General features: G+C 38.9%; 3 protein-coding genes across 3 annotated transcripts in view; 1 reads left to right on the top strand and 2 right to left on the bottom strand.

Moving 5' to 3' along the window:
* LOC125768162 (uncharacterized) overlaps positions 1-25,178 on the bottom strand; it is a 358,599-nt gene that overhangs the window by 321,616 nt on the left and 11,805 nt on the right. The gene's annotated exons all lie outside the window — the stretch shown is intronic.
* Positions 3,305-5,966, top strand: LOC125768926 (uncharacterized). Its single transcript, XM_049437268.1, has 3 exons — positions 3,305-4,249; positions 4,354-4,661; positions 4,783-5,966. The coding sequence occupies exons 1-3, from the start codon at positions 3,957-3,959 to the stop codon at positions 5,964-5,966; spliced, it is 1,785 nt and encodes a 594-aa protein (XP_049293225.1). The 5' UTR covers positions 3,305-3,956.
* On the bottom strand, positions 6,061-7,897 carry LOC125769422 (uncharacterized). The gene is made up of 2 exons (XM_049438144.1): positions 6,753-7,897; positions 6,061-6,680 (listed from the first exon to the last, which is right to left on the bottom strand). Exons 1-2 carry the CDS (start codon positions 6,817-6,819, stop codon positions 6,061-6,063), a joined length of 687 nt encoding a protein of 228 aa, XP_049294101.1. The 5' UTR covers positions 6,820-7,897.

Here is a 25,178-nt window from a genome sequence, read left to right as displayed (position 1 = left end):
TCAAGACTCTGATTATGTACCAACCTGGTAGCATAGGAGGAAAATACTGTCAACAGAGAAAGAAGAAGAAGAGCCTTGTAGTTCCATTGCGAGCCACTAACCGACCAATAGCAAGCCCCATAGTTCCATCGAGTACCGTGTGCTTATTGATGGACCTTATGGTTCCATAGCGAACCACTAAGCGACCAATAACAAGCCCCATAGTTCCTTCGAGTACCGTGTGCTTATTGATGGACCTTATAGTTCCATAACGAACCATTAACCGACCAGTAACAAGCTCCACAGTACCATCGAGTACGGTGTGCAGTTTAAACGGCCCCAAGGTTCGGGCAAGGTTTGTTTTTTCGTTAAGCAGCCTGCAAGCAGCGTTATGGTTGCATATTTATTAATTTGGCTACTTGGGAAATAGGTGAACGAAGATGTTCACCGCGTCATCTCTCTCTTCTTGGCTTTAACGACCTTACAGGTCACGCCGGCCATTTCTGGCTTACTAGACTTATTTTTACCACCTAGCCAGATAGTCAATCCTTGCTACGGGGGGACGGTCCGGATAGGATTTGAACCCGTTCCGGCCGTATGGACAGGCGCCGTTTATCACATGCACCATCTGGCCGCCCCTTTACACCGGGCAAAATGCAATCGGGATCGAATATTAGAAGTCGGATAGCACCAATTAGAAGCAGCTTCGAGTAGCATAAAGGTAAAACTTTTCGAATACGGGTAATCAAACTTGTTCGGCTTTTTCAAATTTCATGACCGTCACCGTACCCTCAATGTACAGATAACTACGATTCCAACACAGCTTCCAAAACGGATCGTACATCTGTATGCTGTGGGCTATATTTATCTAGCAAGATGTCCAAATGCGTTGTTTATACCGACATTGTTGAAACAAGTTCAACATACAAGTAATAAGTTCATGAACAATACAGCCATGCATTTGTCCACGATTTTTTTTATTAATAGCCATTCTTCTGTTTTAAAGCTAATATTGACATTCACAATATTTATAAACAACATGTTGAGATTTATCTGAATTAATTAAAATTATTTGAAATATTTCACGGAAATTTACATGCAGTATAGACCTTACTTAAAAACTGCACTAGATGAATAAATATGACAACCGAGCTAGGGCAATCTTTAATGAACTAATAGGATTAAGAAATGAACTCGCTGTAAATGAATTTAAGGACAAATGAATACACAGTAGCTAACCGATCATCGCGCGCGTTACACCTATTAAAAAGAATCCGGAAAGATTTTGCGAAAGAAACAATCTCGCACGACTGGTTTCGTGAGGTTTCGCACACAACACGTACGTACTTTTAACCGTAATGTCTACGACCGCATACCCGGCACGATGGTCACTTTAGAACAAATTTCTGGATAAAATTATTCGGGGGGATATATGATCTTATTGTGGATTGTTATCATTGGTAGAGACAAAAAAATGCATTTTTGGTTTAGTTCAGACCAAAATCACCAGATGGCGCTCAATAAATTGATGTTTTCGGACGTTTTTCATAAGCTTCCTTCTGACAATGGTAAATTTTTCAATTGTAAGGGGTTCTACTTTCGGTTTTTTGTTTTCAATACTTTATAAAATAGCAATGGGTTACCTTTCTAAACATATTGAGAGGTACAAAGTTGTTTTTACCACTATTTCGGGGTTTTCGGTACGATAATTTTAGGTAATTTTTATTCGTCAGACACATGTCTAAAATCACACCAAGCTAATTGAATATTGTTCAGGCTCTTCATCTCCACCTGTATAAGGATCTATATAGGTAGGAAAAAAATATCTATATCGCAGGTACCTTTGAAAAAAAAAATGTTATCTACCGTCGCCCAATGCCTCAGGTAATGGAGGTACCTGGTTCTTATAGGCAGGTATTGTAACAACATCTAAAGATATCCACTGGTATTATAGTTCAATCGTATTGATTGGATGAAGAGTAACTGTTGCCAAAGTTATTGATATCATTTGGAAAACTTCCAAAACCTCTTTAAACCTTCAACAACATTTGCAAAACTAATATTTAGTGTATGTAATACAGCCTTCTTCCCCAAGCCCTGCACTGTCCTGTCCATCGGAATCAGAACTTAGTTCCTGATGTTGCTGATCATGGGACCGTGTGGTCATACTAGTGCTTGGAAAATTTGTTTCAGTATTTCAGACACTCTAAACACCGAAACCAGCAATGTAACGGAGAAATTCCAAAGTTCAAATTTTCAGGACTAACACAAAATCCATTTTCCACTTCATTCAAGTTATTCATCTGGCTTGGCTTAGCTCCACTTACACAACAAGTTTGCATTGATTGAGTATTAGTAGCATAGGCAAACACTTTCCCATCTTCTTCTTCTTGGCTTAACGACCTTACAGGTCACGCCGGCCATTTCTGGCTTACTAGACTTAGTTTACCACGTAGCCGGATAGTCAGTCCTTGCTACGGGGGGACGGTCCGGATGGGATTTGAACCCGGTCCGGCCGTGTGGACTGGCGCCGTTTATCACATGCTCCACCGGGCCGCCCCCCATCTATCATACTCATAAAAAATTAAAAGACACTATCACGTCATCTGTGTCACTGTAATGATCAATTATGTGGTCATAATTTGATCATTAATTTCTTTTACACTCTCGAACACTTCTTTTGTTTCTTTGACAAGTTGTACTTCAATTGGCCGATAAAAACGTACACTTTGAGACAGTAAATTAAGCTAAATTATATCCTCCTCATTCGAAGCAAATGAAAGGCAGATAAGACTTAACGCTGATACAAGTAAATGATAATCAGAAATGATGCCGGTTTACCTTTCATTACCCGTTATAGATACAGATTATTCTAATGGAATCATACCTAACCGTGCAAATAGACGTAGAGCGACATTTCTCGTCAATATTCGACGAAATGCGATGAAAAGTCCATATATAAAAAACAGCATCGAAACGTTATTCCATAGAAACACATAGAAATATTCCAACGAAGTAGGCACAGAAATGTCTCGCCGAGCGATTTGCTTTGTTTGCAGAATTGAGCTACTTTTGAGAAATGTCGCGCGAGAAATGTCTCTCTACGTCTATTTGCACGGTAATATGGAAACATAACTGATATGATTCCCTCAAATATCTTTAAAACCCTACTGCGGCTATAACATCCATTCTTATGTGTTACCCTAAATTACTGATTGTTCAAAGCAAGTAATTTGTGCACCTGTTGACTGCAAAAAGCACAGGTAACCACACCAGGAACACACGTATCTGGGTGTAACAAAAAATACAGAACGCTACTATAAATACACCAGTGGCACAAATTCAAATTTTCGACTCAACTCTATGGTGAATTGATGTGTCAAATTAAATTTGTTCACCAATTGTCACCTTTCTTGTTCTATCCATATACCTGTTTCTTTCTCTCACCTGTGACATTACCGCGGTGTTATGGTGAGCATTCATGTCAACAATCATTCAGTCAACAAAGCAAAGCGAAGTGAACAAAGCAAAGTGAAAGTGATCAACAATTTGATATCAGTGTTACAATACAATGAGTTCTTTACCATCTACGTCATCTGGCCGCGGGACGAAAAGCCGTGAACTACAGAGACAACGTAAATCCGGTGCGTTTTACCGGCGCACGGCACAGCTTGTGAAGGCCGATGAAAAGCGCACCCTCCAAAACGTTGTGCCTTTATGTAAAAGAGGTATGAATTTTAACTTTTATTGTGAAAAGATAGCTAAAGTGTACGGCAAGAAAGTTAAATTAATGAAAATTTGCACTTTCCGGTAACAAAGATGACGACATTTCCGAAGATGCCGATACCTCTTTTGGTCAGATTGACGAAGCAGTACTATCCGATTCAGTTGATGTTTTGTATGAACATACGCAGGAGTATGAATACAATTTAGAGGAATCCGAGGACGAAGATCCGAATGAGGATAGCACGGTAGAAATGACCGATAGCGATGGTTCGGAGGAAGAAGATTCCCATGACGAGAGCAACGATCCGGATTTTTGTCAAATGTCTCCTGACGATTGTATACGATACTGGGCACTAGCTGGCAACGAAAAGCACACAACTATTCGTCGGATGTTGAAAATATTACGTGCAAAGACGGATCTGAAGCTGCCAAAAGATCCTAGGACTATTTTACGAACGCAGCGAGACCGAGCCAACATAGTTGATATTGGTAATGGTAAATTTTGGTATCAGGGTATTCGGTGTTGCCTGACGACTGAGCTAAGGTTTGTAGCGGCATCCCACTTTGGTGTGGGAAATAAATTTCAACGACACCATAACAAATTTGTTAACATGATTCACTGAGATATATTTCATCTTTTCCCTCTAGGAAATACGACAGCTTTCCAAGCAATATCGAATTTGATATTAATATCGATGGCCTTCCTCTGCATAGGGGAGCCAGAAAAGAATTTTGGCCTATTTTATTGAAAGTGGTTGATCATCCTATATCTCCTGTGTTAATCGTCGGCATCTACAGCGGGCCATCTAAACCACAAAGCAACGAGCTCTTTCTGCGTCCCTTGGTTGATGAACTCAATTCACTTACCATAACGGGACTAGAAATAAATAATGTGATAATACATATAAAACTTCGAGCTATTATCGCGGATATGCCAGCCAGATCATTTATCAAAGGTATGTTATATAAAATTGATAGAATTTGTACAATTGTATTATACCTAGTTTTGGACAAGCTTAGCTACCAATTCACCGCTATTTAAGTAATAAAACTGTTATATTTTTATACCTTTTGTAGGTGTACAAGGACATAAAGGGAGACAGTTTTGTATGAAATGTTGCTGTGAAGGGGAATCGATTCAACGACGTATGGTATTCGCGGACCTTAATGCTCCCATGCGAACTGATGCGGATTTTCGGAACAGAGTGTACAAGGTTCACCAAACTGGAACGACGCCGTTGATTGAACTCCATAATTTCGACATAATGCAGGATGTCATAACCTGCGATAGCCTGCATCAGATCGACATTGGCGTAACTATAAAGTTTTTAAAAATTTGGCACGATGGAGTTTTGCCTGGTAGAAAACGGTGGAACCCGGTGTTATGCGCAAAAGTAAACAGGCATTTACAGAGTTTGATTTTCCCTATCGAAGCGTATCGTAAACTACCGCGACTTGAAGAGCTTTCTCATTGGAAAGGAGCAGAGTGTAACACGTTTTTGCTCTATGCAGCTCCTGTAGTTCTTAAAGGAGTTCTTTCAAATAGGGAATACAGGCACTTTATGTTATATTTTTGTGGTATAACGATATTTTCGTCGACAGCACATAGAGAGCACTGGAACGTAGCACAACAAATGCTTAAGGATTTCGTTGGACAGAGCGGAAGTATTTATGGAAAAATAAGTGTTACACCCAACATGCATACTTTAGCTCACATTTATGAGGAAGCTATGCGGTTTGGCTCGCTGCAAAACTACTCCACATATGTTTTCGAATCTAAATTAGCTCACATAAAACAACGGCTGATTCGAACCAGCTATCGATGTTTGGAGCAAGCAATAAGAAGAATTCTGGAATTCGAAAATTTCCAAATGCCTTATAAAAATGGAACATGTGATAAACCTTATATTAAGAAAAGAGGGCAAACTATTATATTAAACGTAAGAAAAGGTTTCACGTTCAGAAATGATGGAGTGAACGATTGGTTCTTAACGAGCAGGAATCAAGTATGCCATTTTATATCAGCTAAAAATACCGAAGGGAATTATACGATCACATGTAAGATGTTTGGTACTGTGTACGAATATTTTAACGAACCTGTTTCCTCCCTTCTGTTACACATTTATGCTGCAGAAAGGAACGATTATATGTTAGAGGATTACGATGTGGATATTTCGGAAGTGAAATGCAAACTTGTTTCCATTTTTGATGAAGTCGAGTCAAAGCAAGTTTTATTTCCATTACTGCGAACTCTAAAATAATGAAACTAATAAAACTATGATATAAAGAAAAAGTTATACTTATTTTATCACGATGTTCGGATCACGAAAACGTATTATTAAAAGTGTTTACACACTACATCGTATTTCTTTTGTGTACATGGCATGATGTCTTGCGTTCTTCGGTCAAATTTTGTCGTTCGAAGGCATGACGCAGTTTTCCTATGAGAAATTTTTTTAAATAGTCGCTAGTTACCACAAGCTGTTGATTTCCGCCAACTTCTTTTAACACACATAAAATATTACTTAAACTTGAAAAGGCTATCTTCTTCTCTTCGTTGTGAGTTTTTCCGCTCCAGTTAATGTGAGGCATGAACTTTCGCGATATTAAAAGATCAAGAGCCTCGTGCAGCCGGTTATTCACATCTGGTTTTGAGATAGCTTGCTGCAGATATTGGAGCACTTTTCTTTTAAATTCCTCATCCGCGCCGAGTCTTGTGTTCAACTGAAACAGATCTGTTTCGTTAGACACTGGTTGGAACTCAAACTCACTCCTGCTAAGAAGTCCCTCCCTGGGCAGGATAGCCGTCATGAGAACATCTATTTCCCCCCGTACGATGTTTAGCGTCTGATGCATTCCTTTCACTTCGCCCTCTAAGTTCTGCATACGTTTTTCCATGTTGTAGTTCATGTTATTAACTGATGCAGTTAGTTTGGTAAAAGCTTCGATTAGTTGCTGATGTCTTAGAGCGTTTTCTATTTAGAAAAATAGATTTCATTACAAGATAGATATGCATTTTGAGAGTTTATTTGTTTTTATAACCTTACCCGTGTCTGATGAAAGTAGGGTACAGGTAGCAGGATTTGTTTTGCAGGGCAGGAATTGAATCAGCATTTGTTTCTACAGGTTTGGGAGCGATTGGAGTTTCGGGAAGAATAGGCGGCTCATGAATGATTGGAGTGCAATCGTGAGTGATCCTTTTACCCCCTGCTTGCATCATTATGATCTTTCTTTTATTGGCTATGGGTAACGGGGTTTTATTTATGCTGGAAGCTGTAACATACAATTCAAAATGAAACGATCATTAAATGATACAATTAAATAACATGTGCGCACATTTTCTTACCTGTTGCTCTCGTGTTTTGATCCACTTCCTGGAGAATATTGTTTTCTGCGTTCACATCCATTGCACTTGAATAATCTGTACTGCATCTAACTGTACTGCACTAGCCAAGATTGCTCACAGCTCTGCCGCGGAGGCGTGCGAAAAAATCAATCATACATATGCCACTGACAGAAACGCATCTACATCCCCCTAATAGTGTTATCTCTGTCCATTGCACGTGTACAAGCATAACATAGAAGGCGGCGTGCAATAAAATTTATCGAGCAGGTACTGTCAAATCATTTATGTGGCCTACAAAATATTGACCACGCCAATCACAAAAGCGTCCTGCATACTCGTCAGCCAACAAGTGATCTGACGGCCTTGCATGTATCTCCAGGAGCAGTTATGCACAAGTATACGGTAACTATGGTTCGAATCTCATTTCCTCATCATATATAAAAGCATTGATTAAAAGTTTCTCTCTTCCTTTAGTGTGTACGAACAATACTGTTATCAGCAGCAGCGAGAGAAACAGGGAAAGGGAATTAATTACACATAAGAGCATGCAAGCTTGACGAGAGAGAGAGAAACGTGTGCAAAAGCACAGCAGGCAGGTCTGTGCCCCCCGAGCCAGCCCTAGAATAAAAGTAGGGTTATTTTTTTCTCATATTTTCGTCTCGTTTTTTCTTCCTTGTACATTACACTCATGTCATTCGCCGCCATGCCGCGATTTGTTTGCAATTCACCGCAGCGAGTCATTCACCATGGTGAAAAAGGTGAGTCGAAACAGGACTGCTAACCGGCAGCAGTTTCGACTCACCATGTATGGAGTTGTCAAAATTTTCGACCCGCCGAAACTGAGTCGATCGATGAGTCGAAAATTTGAATTTCATGCGTTTTGTGCCACTGGTGTATGCAGAGTACAGGTTGAGAAAATATCAAGAATTATATCTAAAAAAAGGAAAGACAATCCATTGGCAAATAACTAAATATTTTCTGATTAACATGCTCATTCTCAGTAACAAACGGGAAACTTTCCGTCACAAACACTCTAACCAAACGGGAAGCAAATTTGCATTCCGCACACCCGTTAGAGTCGATGAAAGCTTCATTGACTTTTTTTTTCGATCGATGTCAAGATGAAAACCATAAACAAAATTCAAAATAGCAGTTCGTCGAGAGAAGCAACTGTATGATTATTTAACAAAAATTGAGTTTTGAAGTCGCAAATCTGGTCACCACTGTTGTATTTTGTGTAAATAATGAGTTACAAATGGACACCTCCGTATTCACTTTTTTTAATCAATTCTCAGGAAAATTGTACCTTCCGTTGCTTTCGGCTGACGGAAAATTTTCTGTCTAACGGATTTTCCGTTTGGCACAGGTAATGCAAATTTTTAACTTTCCGTTTCACATCAAGTTATCATTGATTTTTGAAACGTCTGAATGTGCCAAACGGAGAGCCAAACGGAAAGTCATAATACCAAAATCATATTTTCGTGACGTTTGAGAAGACGTTTGTTACTGGGAATGAGCATGTAAATCGCTGTATTGAAATCAATGCCTGATGGAGACGTCCAGTACTTTGTGTACTCATTCTCAAAAAAAGTCAGTTTAAAAAAACTGTCATAAAAAGCGCGTTTGTAAATGTTCGCACAATATCTCTTTACCACATGAAAGTACACATGTTACACTATTATGTGGTAGTAATGAGAGGACGCAACTCGACAAAACTTCCAGAATGGTTTCAAGTCAAAGTTTAAAAACATGATATATTTCACGGACTTTTTGCAAACATTTTCAAAATGCAAGCTGAAATTCTACACAAATCAGAAACATGAAGATATATACATAAACAATATTGAATTTCCTTTCTAAATTACAAAAAAATATCAAAATCGATCCAGTAATTAATGAATTACATTAATTTAAAATTTACCAAAAAACATGATTTTTTAAACATTATTATGAAAAAACTTTGTTGTCATTTAGAAAAAATCGAAAAAACATCAATAAACAAGTCAGAATAATCCAATTATTTGCCATAACAAAGAAAATTAATGTATGTAGCTGTGTACGAAATTAAAAATTTTAATATTTAATACAGCCTGAGTTACTACCGTTTTAAGACGAAAAATTTCCATTCGCCATACAAAATGTATGGCATACCCGGGTATGCCGGTCGTAGACTTGAGGGTGTAAATTTGGTCGAAGACATTACGGTTAATAACTAAATAGCACTTTTTTTGGCTAAAGTCTGAAACACGATCCCCCCCACTCACGGGCACTCATTTGAGTGACTTTTTTTCGTGCAGGGTGGTTCGAAATCGGTTGCGTGTTTTTTAATTATGTTTCGAGACACAGACACCTGAGGGCATGGCCGTCGAAGAAGAAAATGTAGCAATTGGTGCCATCTATCGACCACAGGTCAAAGATTGGCGATCCGTTGGAGCTTTCGCGAATAGCTCCGGCCACAGACATGGTAGCGATTAGTGGTGCATGAACGAAATCTAGCCACAAGTGCAATCTAGCCATGGCCAGAAGAAAGTGTGGCGATATCTTGGATACCGGCGGAGCTATGGGGCAAAATTGGGCCAAAAATGAGGAAAATTTTATGGTTTCACAAACAGCGTATGGAACTTGGTTCCTCGATGAATAAATCACTTTTCACTATGCGAAAACCTCCTTACAATTTAATAGTAATTGTAAAAATAATCAAATTCAAGCCACATTGCATAGTCTCCGAACCACCCTGTACGAAAAATTGACACGCAGATGAGTGACCGTGAGTGGGGAGGGTCGTGTTTCAGACTTTAGCCCTTTTTTTTAATTCACAATATTTAATGACACTCAACCGATTTAATTTTTTCATTCGTATTTGTTTACCTTGTTATTTAAGAAAACTGTCATGGCGTCAAGTTGCGCTTCGAATAGCGATTTTTTGCAAAAATACACGTATAACGACTTTTCGCAATTTTTTTATTATGGAGTTTCGCAAAAATTTTCTGAATCGCGTTCGAAAACGCGACAATTGCTAAGCGTTTATCGACGGGGTTACTTTGTTACCGTGGAAATACACCGTTTTCGAACCCAAGTAAACATTCTTCAGCTGCATCTAAACACTGTTCAACCGTAAGGCGCTGCTCTGGGATTTGACATATACGACGAACGACAAATACAAACGTATGGAGCTGTATGAAGGTGCTCTGTCAAATCCTGTAAAACATGATCATACATCGGTCGTTATACAAATTAATTTGTTTTTTCTATAAACCTCGTCAAACTTGTCGTAGGCACACCTTGAAAACGTGCATCTTGGTTGTCAAAACAGAACAAATTGTTGCAGCAGAAATTAAATGGACGCAAGTTGTCCAATGTTTATAATTTTTAACTGAAACTTAATTAAAGCGGCCGGTATAACAAGTTTAGCGGCCTCAGCATCGACTTCGTTCGCCGAAATCCGTTCGGCGCTCACGAAAATAAGAGCACCATGACATTTAAAAGCACGTCTTTACTTCATGGCTCAAGTGCTGATATTTCTAGGTTTGCATGTCTGTGCTTTCAAATATGTTTATCTATCGCCCACTTGGCAGAAATCGCTTGAGAGGGGGGAAATTTCTTCATTCTCGCTTCCCCTGACCCTCACTTTCGAGCGATCGTACGACAAACGATCGCTTTTTTCTTCTTCTATATATTTACAGAAACCTCTGCCGAACATAGGCACCCCATCCCACCGTCCGCTTCGCAGAACGCCGGCAGCTTTTTTTACCTGTTCGTCCAGCGACCGCTTGCGCATGATGAGCGTATGAGCAATAAAAAAGGGATCGTATTTAGGAAATACATATTTCCTGGGGCGGTCCGGTGGTGCATGTGATAAACGGCGCCCGTCCACACGGCAGGACCGGGTTCAAATCCCATCCGGATCGTTCCCCCGTAGCAAGGACTGACTATCCGGCTACGTGGTAAAATAAGTCTAGTAAGCCAGAAATGGCCGGCGTGACCTTGTAAGGTCGTTAAAGCCAAGAAGAGAGAGATATTTCCTGGTAATTATTTCGTTCACTGTCGTGGTGTGTTTGGGACGAGGGTGTCCCGAATGCAGCAATAGGGAAAAAAGGGAAAGCGAGAAAGAAAAAAAGCGAAGGAAAGAACGGGACAAAATAAAGCTAATTTGGCTTCCAAGGCTTATTATAAATAAGCTTGCGAGCTTCCATGCTTGCAAGCTTGCATGCTCGTATGCAAGCGTACATATGCCCCGCCCCGTATACCCGATTCCCCCATCCCCGCGAACGATCCACGAACGAGGCTAACTAAGTTGCTAGTAAGCCTTTAATAAGCCGGCTAATAAGCCTTGATGTCGTACGACTTTTGCCAAGTGGGTATCGCATAAGCAGTCGGTAAAGCTAAACCACTGGTTTGGTTTTAACGACCATTAAAATTATCTACTCGAAATGGTATCGCCAACGCTTTCCATCCACTAGTCGTTAAAATGTAAACGACCATTAAGATTACAGATCGAGTAGTTAAACCATCGGTCACATTTGTTGTCAAATCGCGTGTTTGTTTACAAACTGTAGCACAAGTTTGCAACTGCAAGTGGGAAAAGTTTGTTATAAATTCGTGTTAAACATGTTAAATTCCTTATTTTTCATGGGTGATAGTGATGAAGTGGATACAAATTTAGCAACACACCGTCGGCGATTGCGGAAAGAATTAGATCCGTTTGAATTATCGGATACAGCGTAAGAAAAATCATGTGTAACGGAGTAGTACGGGATCATAAGAAATTTCCAGGTGAAAGTGTAGTTGATAAGTGGCCACTATAGAAATGCGATCATCGATTGTATTGAACCATCAAGAAGCAGCCGAAGCGAGAAGGATGTTAGGAGGTGCAAGCCCGGAAGACGAAGCGGGCAATGGTTTACAGCATCCGGACAAGAAGCTGAAAGTCAGCTGGTGTCAGCTCCAGTTGCAGGGTGAGCACAAGCTGACTCTCGTTGAAGAACATTCCTGTTGGAACCGTGCTTAAATTGCGTGGTGACAGGACAAAAACAGGACTGTTAAAGGGTTCCGCGCAAGCCACGGGCTGCCAACTTGACAGACCCGAAATAGGGATATATAAAGCGAGCCGGAAGGGACAACGTTCTCTTTCTTGCGTAGTGGGACCACAAACTACATTAAAATTGTAAAAATTGCTCAGAGTTTCTACCAAAGAAATAAAGACAAGATAACGGCTGTGCCGTAACAATTCCGATGGGTCGCTCCGTCATCGGTGGTGTACCGGCAACTAGCCTAGCCCATCATGGACAAGCGGTCAAGAAAAATGAGGGTCGCGTCTTGTGTGTATTGTTTTTTCTACTTCTTTTTGATCAACAGCCGTTACTTGTTTTGATTGCTCATATGGGTTTTAGTTTTAATTCATAATACTGTGTTACCATGTTGCTTTCCAGGTTCATTCAAAATTTCCGGATCCCAAAGCCGCTGTTTGAAGAAATTCTCGGCAAAATAGCTCGTTTTATTGCTCCTAAGCATAACCATGGGTTATCAGCAAAAGAGAAATTGGCTACAACTTTACGGGTTTTGGCCCAAGGATCGTACCAACTGGGTGTCGGTAATGATTACACGATGGCAATTGGACAATCAACGTTTTCGGAAACATTAGATCAAACATTAGAAGTGCTAGAGCGTGAACTATCATATGTTATCAACATGGATTTGAATGAAGATGAGAAATCGGATGCTAGAAGATACTTTTTTCCGGTTTGTGGATGCTAGGTTCAGTGGCTCCGATCATGATTCATACATCTTTAATTCCAGTCCGATTTCTTCGTTTTTAGAAGAAAAGTGGAGAAGCGGAGATCAGATGTGCAAGATCTTGGGTTTGTATAACTTTCTTATTATTGCTTTCATATTTCTTATGTGATTAACCGTACTTTTCATAAAATTTTAGGGGACTCTGCTTATCCATCAAAACCATGGCTTATAAAGCCGCACAGAAATGCCGAGGCTAATACTGCAGAAGCAATATTCAATGAACAACATGCCAAAGCGCGAGCAATTGTGGAAAGAACATTTGGCATGCTCAAAGGACGATTTCGCTGCATTAACGGTGAAAGGCAGCTCCACTATGCACCGAAGAAATGCGTTCGGATAGTAAATGTTTGTTGCATACTCCACAACCTTTTGATAATGCATGGTATTTCTAACGAGAATTAGGTTAAATAATACTGTTTTACGAACGCGTAGCCATTCGTATTCTCAATTAATATAAACACGAAGCCGGTCGAATTCGCTTGATACACTTTTAAAGGGTTTATTGCCAATTGCTCTTTGGTACGCAAAATCACAAAGATTGAATACAATCAATCGCACGCAGCTTATAATAATCGCTCACGCAGGGAGCGGAGACAGAATGTTACGCATTCAATTCTCTCCCACGCACGCTCGCACATGACACATCGATGTCTGACGTGCGAATACGAGGTCATAGGGTCAAGTGCGTATCGGAACGCACGTATTATTTTAACGTATTAGTTTTGAAATCAAGGACGCGGAGGAACGCATCCTCGATTGACGGTTTCGAATAACGTTAAGTATGACGACCAAATATGTACATTATACAATAGTTAATGGTATTACAATAATTAAACAAAAGTTTAAGTTCAGTTTTTATTTTTCATGTAATCAAACATCTGTTTGTATATCCCCAATGTTCCCTCTGTTAAGATTTTTAAATTATTAGAAATTTCTTTCAAATGTTCGTTTCTTTCATCGTCTTGTTACAATATTTTTTGTTAGATAATAACTAAACAAAAGGTTAATTTTATTATTCCCAATGTTCCCTCTGTTAAAGTTTTTAAGTTTGACGAAATTTCTTTCAGATGCTCGTTTGTTTCTTCATTTTGCTGCAATATTTTCTTTTGGAACTCCTCGAGCTTGGAAGCAGCTGTTGTTTTTGCCCTGTTCCCTGTTTGAAATTTACTAGCTTGGCTCGGTTCCTGCGAGGTCTGGCTTCGGTGTGATGGTCCCTGCTCCTCTAAAGGCTGGCTTCGATGTGATGGTTCTGGTTGTGGGGAGATCTGGCTTCGGTGTGATGGTCCCTGCTCCTCTAAAGGCTGGCTTCGATGTGATGGTTCTGGTTGTGGGGAGATCTGGCTTCGGTGTGATGGTCCCTGTTCCTCTAAAGGTTGGCTTCGATGTGATGGTTCTGGTTGTGGAGAGATCTGGCTTCGGTCTGATGGACCCTGTTCTTCTAAAGGCTGGCTTCGATGTGATGGTTCTGGCTGTGGAGAAATCTGGCTTCGGTGTGATGGTCCTGGAAGCTGGCTGCGATGCGATGAAAGTTCCGCGGTCTCGCTGTGGTGCGATGAACCTGGCTTGCTTATACCAATGCAGAGAGTGGCTTCCATCATCTCAGTAACTTCTCGCATTTTAGTTAATACGGCAATTCGCTCCTCCAGGTCGCTGAGTGCGTTGAATGTCGGTTTGCCACCTCCTGTCTTTTGGGTTTCCTTCTTGTTGTGGCTTAGCTTTTTTTTACCACAGATTTCATTTCAATCCATGTCTGTGAATAGAGAAAAAAGAATGAAGAAAAATTAGTAATAGAAAAATGGTGTTCGCCATTTCAGCGATCTGCTACATACCCGTTTCCAAGCTACTCCATCCTTAACAGTTGGCCCCATAGCGTTTAATTCCAAAGCCACATCCTTCCAAAATTGTGTCGGGTTGGGACCTGAACCCTTTGCCATCTCTGGATTTTTTTCCATGATTTCGACCAATTTGTCTTGTTGGCACTTTGTTACACGAGTTCCAACCTTAGAACCCTTCATGGTTACGTTGGTAATGGTTGGTAAGTATCACGATAGTACTTCACTAGTGTCGCGTTAGAACTGAACTGTATTGGCAAATGTTTCCCTTTTTATATTAAAATTGACAGTGGCAGATCAACCTACGGACGGTTTGTTGCAACCGAGCCGCTCTTCTCTCCCAACCCCCCGGTAAAGATTGTATTCTAAAGAAAGTTATTTCGCTACAGTCCGATCTCACGTTGGCAGGAGAAGGCACCGCACAAAAAACAAAAGTACGGGGTACATACGTTTACAAATTTTTTTTAGAACACCACTGCTAACCAAAATTATCACCAGGAACCAGATTGCCCCAGACAGAGATCGGACACACCTCCCCAGCGATCTGGTTAAGATGCGAATGTAAAGAAAATTATTTCGCTACAGTCCGATCTCACGTTGGCAGGAGAAGGCACCGCACAAAAGACAAAAGTACGGGGTACATACCTTTCCTTTTTTTTAAATAGCGCTGTTAACCAGATCTAGCACAAGAAGCCTCGAAGTTTGTTACTGTCGAATTAGAAAATGGGGCACATTATTTTATCTCTGGTTGTTCGCAACGGAAAAAATAGGTAAAGACAAGTCCATGTGACAAGGCGTGTCTACTAACACACGCTCAAGATTGTGGTAAAGATTGTGGATCCACCAAATCACTGGTGTAAAAAAATATGTCTGGACAGTACGTGCAGGTAATGCCTTGCTTTAACGAACAGTAAACAAAGCAGAATAAATATGTGATAAACAATGTAGAAACGTTTAGTGCTACGCTGCACCGATAGGTTCCGAATAGGAGAAGCACACATAACAAAATTAAAATATTTGGGGTTAGGTGTCGCCCGAAATTCCGAAAGGACCTGCAGCCAATGCTTACAGTATATTCCCTCCATTTTCCCTACCCCACCCACATTAGTAGTTCTCCCAGTTTTAGATGTCGTAAAAGTAGAGAACAATAGATTTGAGCTTTCCCGTATGCCGGCGGGCCGACTCCAGCCGTCAATTTTGTCTAAAGGAGTAAGTTCTTCGGGAACGATATTGTAATACGTTTTCCATTAGAAGATGCTAAATACAGATTACAGAAAACGTTTACATTAGAAAAGAAAACATTTGCCAAGTACGAACCGTCGGGAATATTTTTCTCGAACTGCACTTTTGCAAAATATCGCCATCGATTAACAACGAATCATTGGCCAGCATTAAACGATGATTAAAACGTTTATTACGGAATATTTCTGTATATTTGTTGATATTTTGTTTCTTAATACATATTTTTTTGTCTTGATGGGGGTTGGTTTTAACCATAAATTATGAAGCAAATGTGATATTACTTTCATAAAAACGCTAAACTGAAAAAAGCTTTACAAGTTTAGGTTTAACACTTTATTACAACAATCCTTCACTGGGCCGGCGATTTCCCTTTTTATTTCCGCTTGTTACTCGGGCAGCGTTTCCCCTTAGTATGATCAAATTAATCTGACCTTAGCTTTATCCTAAAGCGCTATTTATACCAATTCCTTAGACGTCTAATCCTAGCTTACCTTATTTACTTCTTATGTAGCTTCTAAAGTTAGTTTATCCTATTCTAACCTATGCTGCATTTCTTCTACCAATCACAGCAGTTTAGTTCTATGTACACATTACCCTAATTACCATAATTTCTACTATAATACGCCTATATTTTATTTTGCTATAATAAATTCAATTTCTTATTCTATGTTTCTATAATACTATGGTTGCCTAATGTTTAGGCGCCACACAAATTATACACTCAAAATAAAAAAGGGTACAGCATATAATACACTATAAATAAAAGCAATAATACACTAAAAATAAAAGGGCAGGTAAATAAAAAAATAAACAAAATAAATTCATTAATTAAATATCTTTGTATTTTTCCACTAAACATTGCATTTCCCTTACACTAAGCTCACTAATCTTCATATAAAGCGCACTCTGTACCGTTTATCTACTGGGTGGAGGCAGTAGACAAATTTATCGACGATTATGGTCCAGTGGTTTCGTTCGCGATGCAAATTAAAGACTTTTTTAACGACTGCTCGACTTTTTCCTCATGATTTGTCCGGTTACCATGACAATTGTTTACACCGTTTTACGGGTTGTCAATTTTTCTGCGTTGCGATTGCAATCCGCCATGACAGTCTTTTAATTCGTCGATAAATTTAAAGAGTAGTGGTTAATGTGTTTGGCGATACCTGTCAATATTCGGTTTGAAATGCTCCATTCGGTTCCTGTATAACTCCATTAATGCAGAAAACGAGTCGAAGCAGAAACTACGAACACTTAGGAGGAATCTTCGATATAACTCTAATCCTCTTGCTTTGACTAAATCATCGTTTGCGTACGCTGTTTCAATTTGTTGCCGTTTATTACATACTTGGATATTACATTGCAGATTCGTTGATAACTTTCGGATTTCCAAATCTATTTTCATGGATTTGCTTGATGGTCTCGATTTTTCGATTGATGCGCAAAGAGCACATGTAATTACAAAAGAAAAAAAAGCAATGGCGCAAACAACTTTTCGTAAGGTATTTCGGAGTACATTACAACCACTTCACTCATTGGTTGGGGATTGGATAAACATTGCTATGAACGAACAAGAGAGACAAGAAGCTAAGAATTATTTCCTTTTGAAAAGCGGGATTGAGGACGTAATTATGTGCGTAGATGGAACTCATGTAAAAATTAAGAAACCGACAGATCGTCCCCTGCTTTACCTAAACAGGAAATCATTTTACAGTATCAATACTATGGTTGTAAGTATAAAATAGCAAAACAAATATAGGACAATACATGTATGATTTTAAACGTATTCACTGTTTTCTTCAAGGTGTGTGATCATAAGATTCGAATAAGAGCTGTTGATGCGAGATTTGCTGGGTCACATCACGACGCACACATTTGGAGAGCAATGTACGAATGTATTTTAACGATATTCATAGAAATGGACAAAATCATAAACTTTTGGGTAGTAATCACATTACATGTTTTCGATGTTTATTCGATATATTCATGTTTCGATAAACTTTTTATTTTTATTTCTCAGGTGATGCAGGCTATCCATCAGAACCTTGGTTGGTTAGGCCTTTCAGAGACCCGGAAGAAGGTTCTGCAGAAGCAGAATTCAATAAAAAACATTCCAGTGGTTGCATCATAGTCGAACAGACGATCGGAATTTTAAAATCCAGGTTCAGATGTCTAGCTGGAACAGACAGATCGCTGAATTATGATCCCGAAAAAAGTGGACTAATAATCAACAAATGTTGTGCTTTGCACAAAATGTGTATTGAAAATAACTTGGAGTGGCAACATTCTTTTGGAGACGCTCTATTAAATGAAATTTAATTAAAAAATATGCATTTAATAAAAGCAAAAATTCAGAACAGGCCGTACTAACACCAACTGCTTTCGGTTCAGTATTACTACTTTTTTGAATATATGCAGAAGAATGCGGTTACAAGAGTTTTATATCCATGTACAAGATTTATCGTACACAAATATTTATTGATAATGCATATACTTAACTAAAAACTTTCTATTACGAACTATTTTTATTTCTAGTTGAATTAGCCGTTTTTTTCTATTTCTAGCTTAGCATATTCTAATTCTATTTTTTTTGAGCCAATTCCTTATTCATTTCTAATTTCTGCTTTTTTAGCTCAAATTCCTTAGTCGAGTTTTCCCTTTCTAATTCTAACCTTTGTTTATTTGTCTCCTGCTTCTCCGTTTTTAAAAGTAACAGCCTCTGCTGAATTGCATTAAATTTGCGAAGCTCCAACAAGTGCTGCTCCGCTACAGTTCGTTTTTTACCACGACGTTCATTTGGAATCACTTGGCTGGGTCCAGGCCTTGTTTCTACTTCTGCTACTACTTCTGCTTCTACTTCATTAGTTATTTGGGATTCTCCTTGTTCTTCAGGCTCTGTACTCTCATTCTCCAATCCAGTTGCAGGTTGGGATTCTACCGTATTTACAATTGTTTGATTTTCCTCCGGCAGTACAACACCCAAAGCTGGTACATTTGGCGTACCCACTATCGAACGTTGTAGGTCCAACACTTCGATAATTTTTTGCTCTAGGGCATTGAAGCTACGCATTGAGCACGGCCCTCCCCCTGTAGATCTGTACTCATTTTTGTTATGTGCCAGCTTCTTTTTTAAAGCTGATTTATAATCAGCCCAAACCTGAAATTATAAAAGAAGTATGAGCAATTGATGGAAAAATAGTTCATTTATAATCAAATACCTTTTTCCATCCCGACGCATGTTTAGTTGGAGGACCCAATTCGTTGAGAGTCGTGGTCACTTCCTGCCAAAATTTATTGGTCCCCTTATCCCGATCCCCGGCAATACCAGTATTTTTTTCGATCAGCAATTCAAGAACCTCAAATTGCTGTTTGGTAGTTGTTTTGCGTTAATCCTTAAATGGGGTGAATATTTGTTTTTGAAATAAATTATGAAACTTAACAATCCACATTTCATATACTTACAGTCATTTTGACGATATTAAGTAAGTATATTTTCGTAATAGAAAATCAGCCTAAATTTATGCGTAACTGCGACCTAGTACCGACGTATAATTTTTTTTTTCAATGTAACACACACCATGACATAGATAGCGCTGCTTTCGCGCAACAGTCTTGGTACCAATGCTTTATACCATTTGTATGATTTTACACCATTTGTGATGTTTATCTAATAATGCAAGTTACCGTATCGTGTAGGATAGTGTTAGTATTAAGTATTCTATTTATGTATTAGTTAAGCTAGGTGTAAGGTGCGCATAGATTTTAATAAAACTTTAGTCGATAAGCAACCACCAGAGTGTGCAGACTCGTTAACTGGCGCCCGAATAAAAAAAAAGAGATTATTAGTAACAGTATAAACTCTCAGAGCGAAGCCACCTTTAGCTGTCTCTTTTCTGAGAATACAGCATCCAGCCCAAGAGCTATCATCGCGCGTGTCGTTGATTTGCGTAGCTGTAGCGCGACAAGGTGCGCTAATTTCTCTTTGGTAGACCAATACCTGAAAGTCGACTCTCTCAGTATCCTGGAGATCCAACTGTTCCATTGTACGTGTAAGTATAGTGAGAAAAAATACAGTGATAGAGATCGCAAAAGCCAGGAGAAATGGAAACGAAAATGGAAGAAATGAAGGTTTTTTTTAGAAATGGGCAAAGTCCCAGATATTTTGAAAATGTTGCCGGAATATGATGGTAACCCTAAAGGCCTTAATACTTGGCTTGATGATGTCGAAGGTATTTTTCACTTTTACGCACCTTTCGCCAATTGTCCCACTCAGATGGGAATAATAATGCGAATTGTGCGAAGAAAAATCGTTGGTGAAGCGTCTGATATTCTCAACGCAAACCACGTAGGGTTTGACTGGGAGAGTACGAAAGAGACATTAAAAAAACACTTTCGCGACCAACGTAATCTTAAGACCCTTGATTACGATTTAACAGTAATTAGACAAAAATACGGAGAGAGCATTGAGCAATATTACAATAGAACTAATGAACTTTTGTCGTTAATAATAGCTTATATAAAAAATAGTGAAAAATATGTAGAATTAGGAAATGGTTTCGTGGATTATTTTAGGGAAAAGCTGTAGATAGTTTTATTAGAGGATTGAATAATGAATTAGGTATTTTAGTTAAAACTGCAGCACCCGATAGCTTGAACAAGGCATACCAACTTTGTTTAGAATTTCAAAAGATGCAAAAGGGAACACAAAATCATGGGCAGAACAGATTTCAAAAGCCAAATTATTCTGTTAAAGCAGAAGAAAGCAGAAATTACCATTATCAGACACAGTCACAGAGAGGGACACGTTCATCGGTACCTATGATGGTTGATCATTCTATACGATCAAAACCAACACATGCCACCAAAAAGTCAACGCAAGTGAACGCCTATCAAGATAATGAGGCACAATGTAGCGCTAATTTTTTTGGGATGAGCACGAACACAGAGACACCGCACTCATAGAAAATATCGTGCCACAGCTTCCAAACATTGAAGTCCCAGTTACACACGGCAAAATAAGATTACTCGTCGATAGTGGAGCAAATACTAACATCATATCAAAAAAATGGGCCTATAGTTCAGGTAACCGCATTTTTCAAATCGAACCGAAATCATTCCAAAGTGTTGTTGGTACGTTAGTATCATCGGAAGTTGTGTCGATGAAATTATGTTCACCTGTGTTAGACAGGGAATTTGTGTTTCATGTTTACGATTACCATGATTTTTTTGATGGTATAATCGGTACAGAGATATTATTCGCGAAAGAATTCAATCTCACTACACGCTATCGAAGAGTAGAAATTACGAACACATTTAACCGAATTTATCACATACCACTGAAATTCCATGGTACGAGTGAGAATAGCAAGAAAGACAATAGGAGAGTTCTTCAAGTTCTCGATATAGAATCCAAAATTCAATTACCTTATCTCTTGACAGAAGAGCGAAATTCTCTCATTCCACTACTTAACTCACACAGTAACATTTTTCACGCACAAGATTCAAAGCTTACCTGCACGACAAACGTCGAATGCAGAATAAAAACAACCGATGATGCACCTGTGTATCAAAAAAGTTATCCCTATCCTGTTGCTTACAAACACGAAGTAGAGAAACAAATATCGAAGTTATTGGATGATGGTATTATTCGGCCATCGCGTTCTGCTTGGAATTCTCCACTTTGGATTGTTCCCAAAAAGGTTGACCATTCTGGTGAAAAAAAATGTAGACTCGTAGTTGATTACCGTAAATTAAATCAAAAAACAGTTTCCGAAAAATATCCTATGCCAGAAATTCAAAACATTCTCGATCAGTTAGGCGAAAACAAATACTTTACCACATTGGATCTGGCTTCTGGTTTTCACCAGATAAGAGTTAACGAAGCAGATATAGAAAAAACGGCATTTTCGGTCAATAACGGTAAATATGAGTTTTGTCGAATGCCGTTTGGCTTAAAGAATGCACCAGCAATTTTCCAACGTGCAATAGATGATATTTTTCGCCAGTACATTGGTAAAATTTGCTACGTATACATGGACGATCTAGTAATTTGCGGTAAAGATTTGCGCGATCACATAAATAATTCACACTTGATTTTGTCCGCATTGGAAGAAGCTAATCTCAAAGTACATTTAGAAAAATCAAAATTCCTCTGTAAATCCGTAGAATTTCTCGGATACGTGATCACTTCAGATGGCATAAAACCGAACGAGGAAAAAATTGCAACCATACATAAAACAATTAAGAAGTTTCTTAGGTATGGTTGGATACTATAGAAGATTTGTTAAAGGCTACGCTAACCTAACCAAGCCTTTAACCAATCTACTTAGAGGCCTTACTAATGACAACAAACTAATAGAATTAACCCCCTTAGAAACAAAATGTTTTGAAAACATGAAACTAATTCTTTCGGGAAACGATATTCTTTCCTACCCGGATTTTAAAAAACCTTTTCTTATAACAACTGACGCATCTAATTACGCCATAGGCGCAGTGCTCAGTCAGGGAGACATCGGAAATGATAAACCGATACATTTCGCTTCACGAACCTTAAACAAACGAGAAGAAAATTTTTCAGCGACTGAAAAAGAAATGTTGGCTATTTACTGGTCTCTGAAAATTTTTCGTAACTATATCTATGGGCAAAGGTTTAAAATTCTTACTGACCACCCACCCTTAACATTTTCCTTGTCATCGAAAAACGTTAACACTAAACTAAAACGTTGGAAATCTTATCTGGAGGAACACGACTATGAAATGGTGTACACTCCAGGAAAGAACAATATCGTAGGTGATGCGCTTAGTCGCGTACAGATTTTTTCTCTCACTCCAACTCAGCATTCTGCTGATGAAGATCCTTCAGATCTTATTAAATGCACTGAAGCTCCTCTCAACGCTTTCAAATTGCAAATTGTTATAGAGACGGATAATAGCGAAGATACTCTTATCTCAAATCCTTTTCCCGGCTATAAGAAAATAATCGTTAAAAGACAACAGTATACAGAGCAAGTGCTACGTAGTATTTTCAATCAGTTCTTCGTTCCAAACAAATTGACGGGATTAAACACATCAGAAAAAATCATGGGTGATTTCCAAAGAATGTACCAAAAATATTACAGTTCTTCAAAAACTTACAAGATTAGGTTCACACAGAATATTCTAAATGATGTTAGCGAGGTCGAAGAACAAGAACAAATTATAAAAAAAGAGCACGAAAGAGCCCACCGAGGCATTGACGAAAACAAAAGACAAATATTAAGGAAATCTTATTTCCCGAAGATAACTGAAAAGGTCAGGAATTTCATTAAAACATGCGATACGCTTAACACATGCAAATACGATCGACACCCACTAAAAGTATATTTACAAGAAACGCCTATACCGAAACACCCTTTCGAGATACTGCACGTAGACATATACCAGATAGATGGTGAAAGTTTCCTCTCAAGTATAGACAAATTTTCTAAATTTGGAAGAATGCTGCCTATAAAATCTAGACAAATAGTAGATATTCGAAAAGCGTTCGAAAAAACGATTACGTCATATCTGATACCATCAATGATTGTCACCGATAACGAAAAATCTTTTCTATCAACGGAAATTCGCGGAATTATGTTGGACCTAAATATTACAGCCTATATTACGCCAAGTAATAAATCAGAGGTCAATGGTCAAGTGGAAAGGTTCCATTCAACAATAACTGAGCTGTACCGCATAGAAAAGCTCGTTCAACCCAATTACTCGGTCAAGAGGAGAATGGCGATTGTGATAGGAAAGTACAACGACACAATCCACAGCGTTACGCAAAGAACACCTAAAGAAATTCTTTTAGGAATTTCGCATAATCCCACAACAGTGGAAGACATCGAAACAGTACGACAAAAAGTGTATGATGAAGTGATAGTACGACTTCAAGAACCTCAAGAGAAGCAGCAGAAACATCACAACAAAGGCAGGAAGGCACCTCCAGAGCTAAGGACGGGCCAGGCGATATTTGTAAAAGACAAGATATTTAAAGGAAAACAAAAACCTTTGTTTAAAAAAACCTATGTAACCACAGACAAGCGAGTAACAGCGAAAAATGAATACGATCATTTGATTCATAAAACGAATATAAGAAACGTACAGCTATGAAAAGTCGGTATGAAATGTAATAAGACGTAATACGATAATGTAATGTGCAGTTATGAATTGTTAAAATAAGGTGACGATAATTAAAGTTGATCCTGGAGGCTCAACACTTAAGGATGGGGTAGTTACCGTATCGTGTAGGATAGTGTTAGTATTAAGTATTCTATTTATGTATTAGTTAAGCTAGGTGTAAGGTGCGCATAGATTTTAATAAAACTTTAGTCGATAAGCAACCACCAGAGTGTGCAGACTCGTTAACTTGCATTCAGTATTTTAAAATTTGGCTGGACCAATGGTGCATGTGATAAACGGCGACAGTCCACACGGCAGGACCGGGAATCAAATCCCATTCGGACCGTCTCCCCGTAGCAAAGACCGACTATCCGGCTGCGCGGTAAAAACAAGTCTCGTAAGCCAGAAATGGCTAAGGTGAACTGTAAACTAGGGTGGTCGTAAAAGCCAAGAGGAGAGAGAGATTTAAAAATTCATTTTAATCATCGACTTCACTTACAGGGGTTTTCAGATGATATTGTAAAATTCTTACCATTTCTTGGCACGCACACTTGGATGTTATTGTAAATGCTTCAGATGTCTTTGTAGGCCATGACGTTTTATTGCAAAGCCATCATATCAAATGCTGTTTGTAGCCAATGACATTGCACACTGCTTCGGCAGCGCTCGGGAGAGTACGGAACTTAGAGGTATCAACGCAAGTAAGAATTTGACACACAGCCGGTCTTTGAAGCGCAATGTTTTGAACAAATTTGAAAACACATACCGCGTTCATTTAATCTAATCTTCCGAAAACTTGAAACGCTCTTGCTGCATTCTACCTACATTTACCATTTCATTTGATAGACTACATATAAGTAAGTATTGCGTTGAATAAAATGTGTAAAAGTTGCATTCTTATTAGTATATGTCCGTTTTTGCAGCTATGAGTTCGAGCGAAGAAGATACCGTGGCGGGTCCTTCTCATCCTACTCGGAAATCGTGGAAAAGAACAAGCGACGAGGACAGGCAGCGGATTGTATCAGCATACTTGAACGGCACGACACCAAAATTAATAAGTCGCATGTTTGAAATAAATTTGTCAACGGTGTACAATATCCTGCAAATTTATAAAAAAA

This window comes from Anopheles funestus, chromosome X (assembly GCF_943734845.2).
Source record: "Anopheles funestus chromosome X, idAnoFuneDA-416_04, whole genome shotgun sequence".
Lineage (NCBI taxonomy): Eukaryota > Metazoa > Arthropoda > Insecta > Diptera > Culicidae > Anopheles > Anopheles funestus.
Note: the sequence above shows the minus strand (reverse complement) of the source record. Positions and strands in the feature narration are given on the sequence as shown.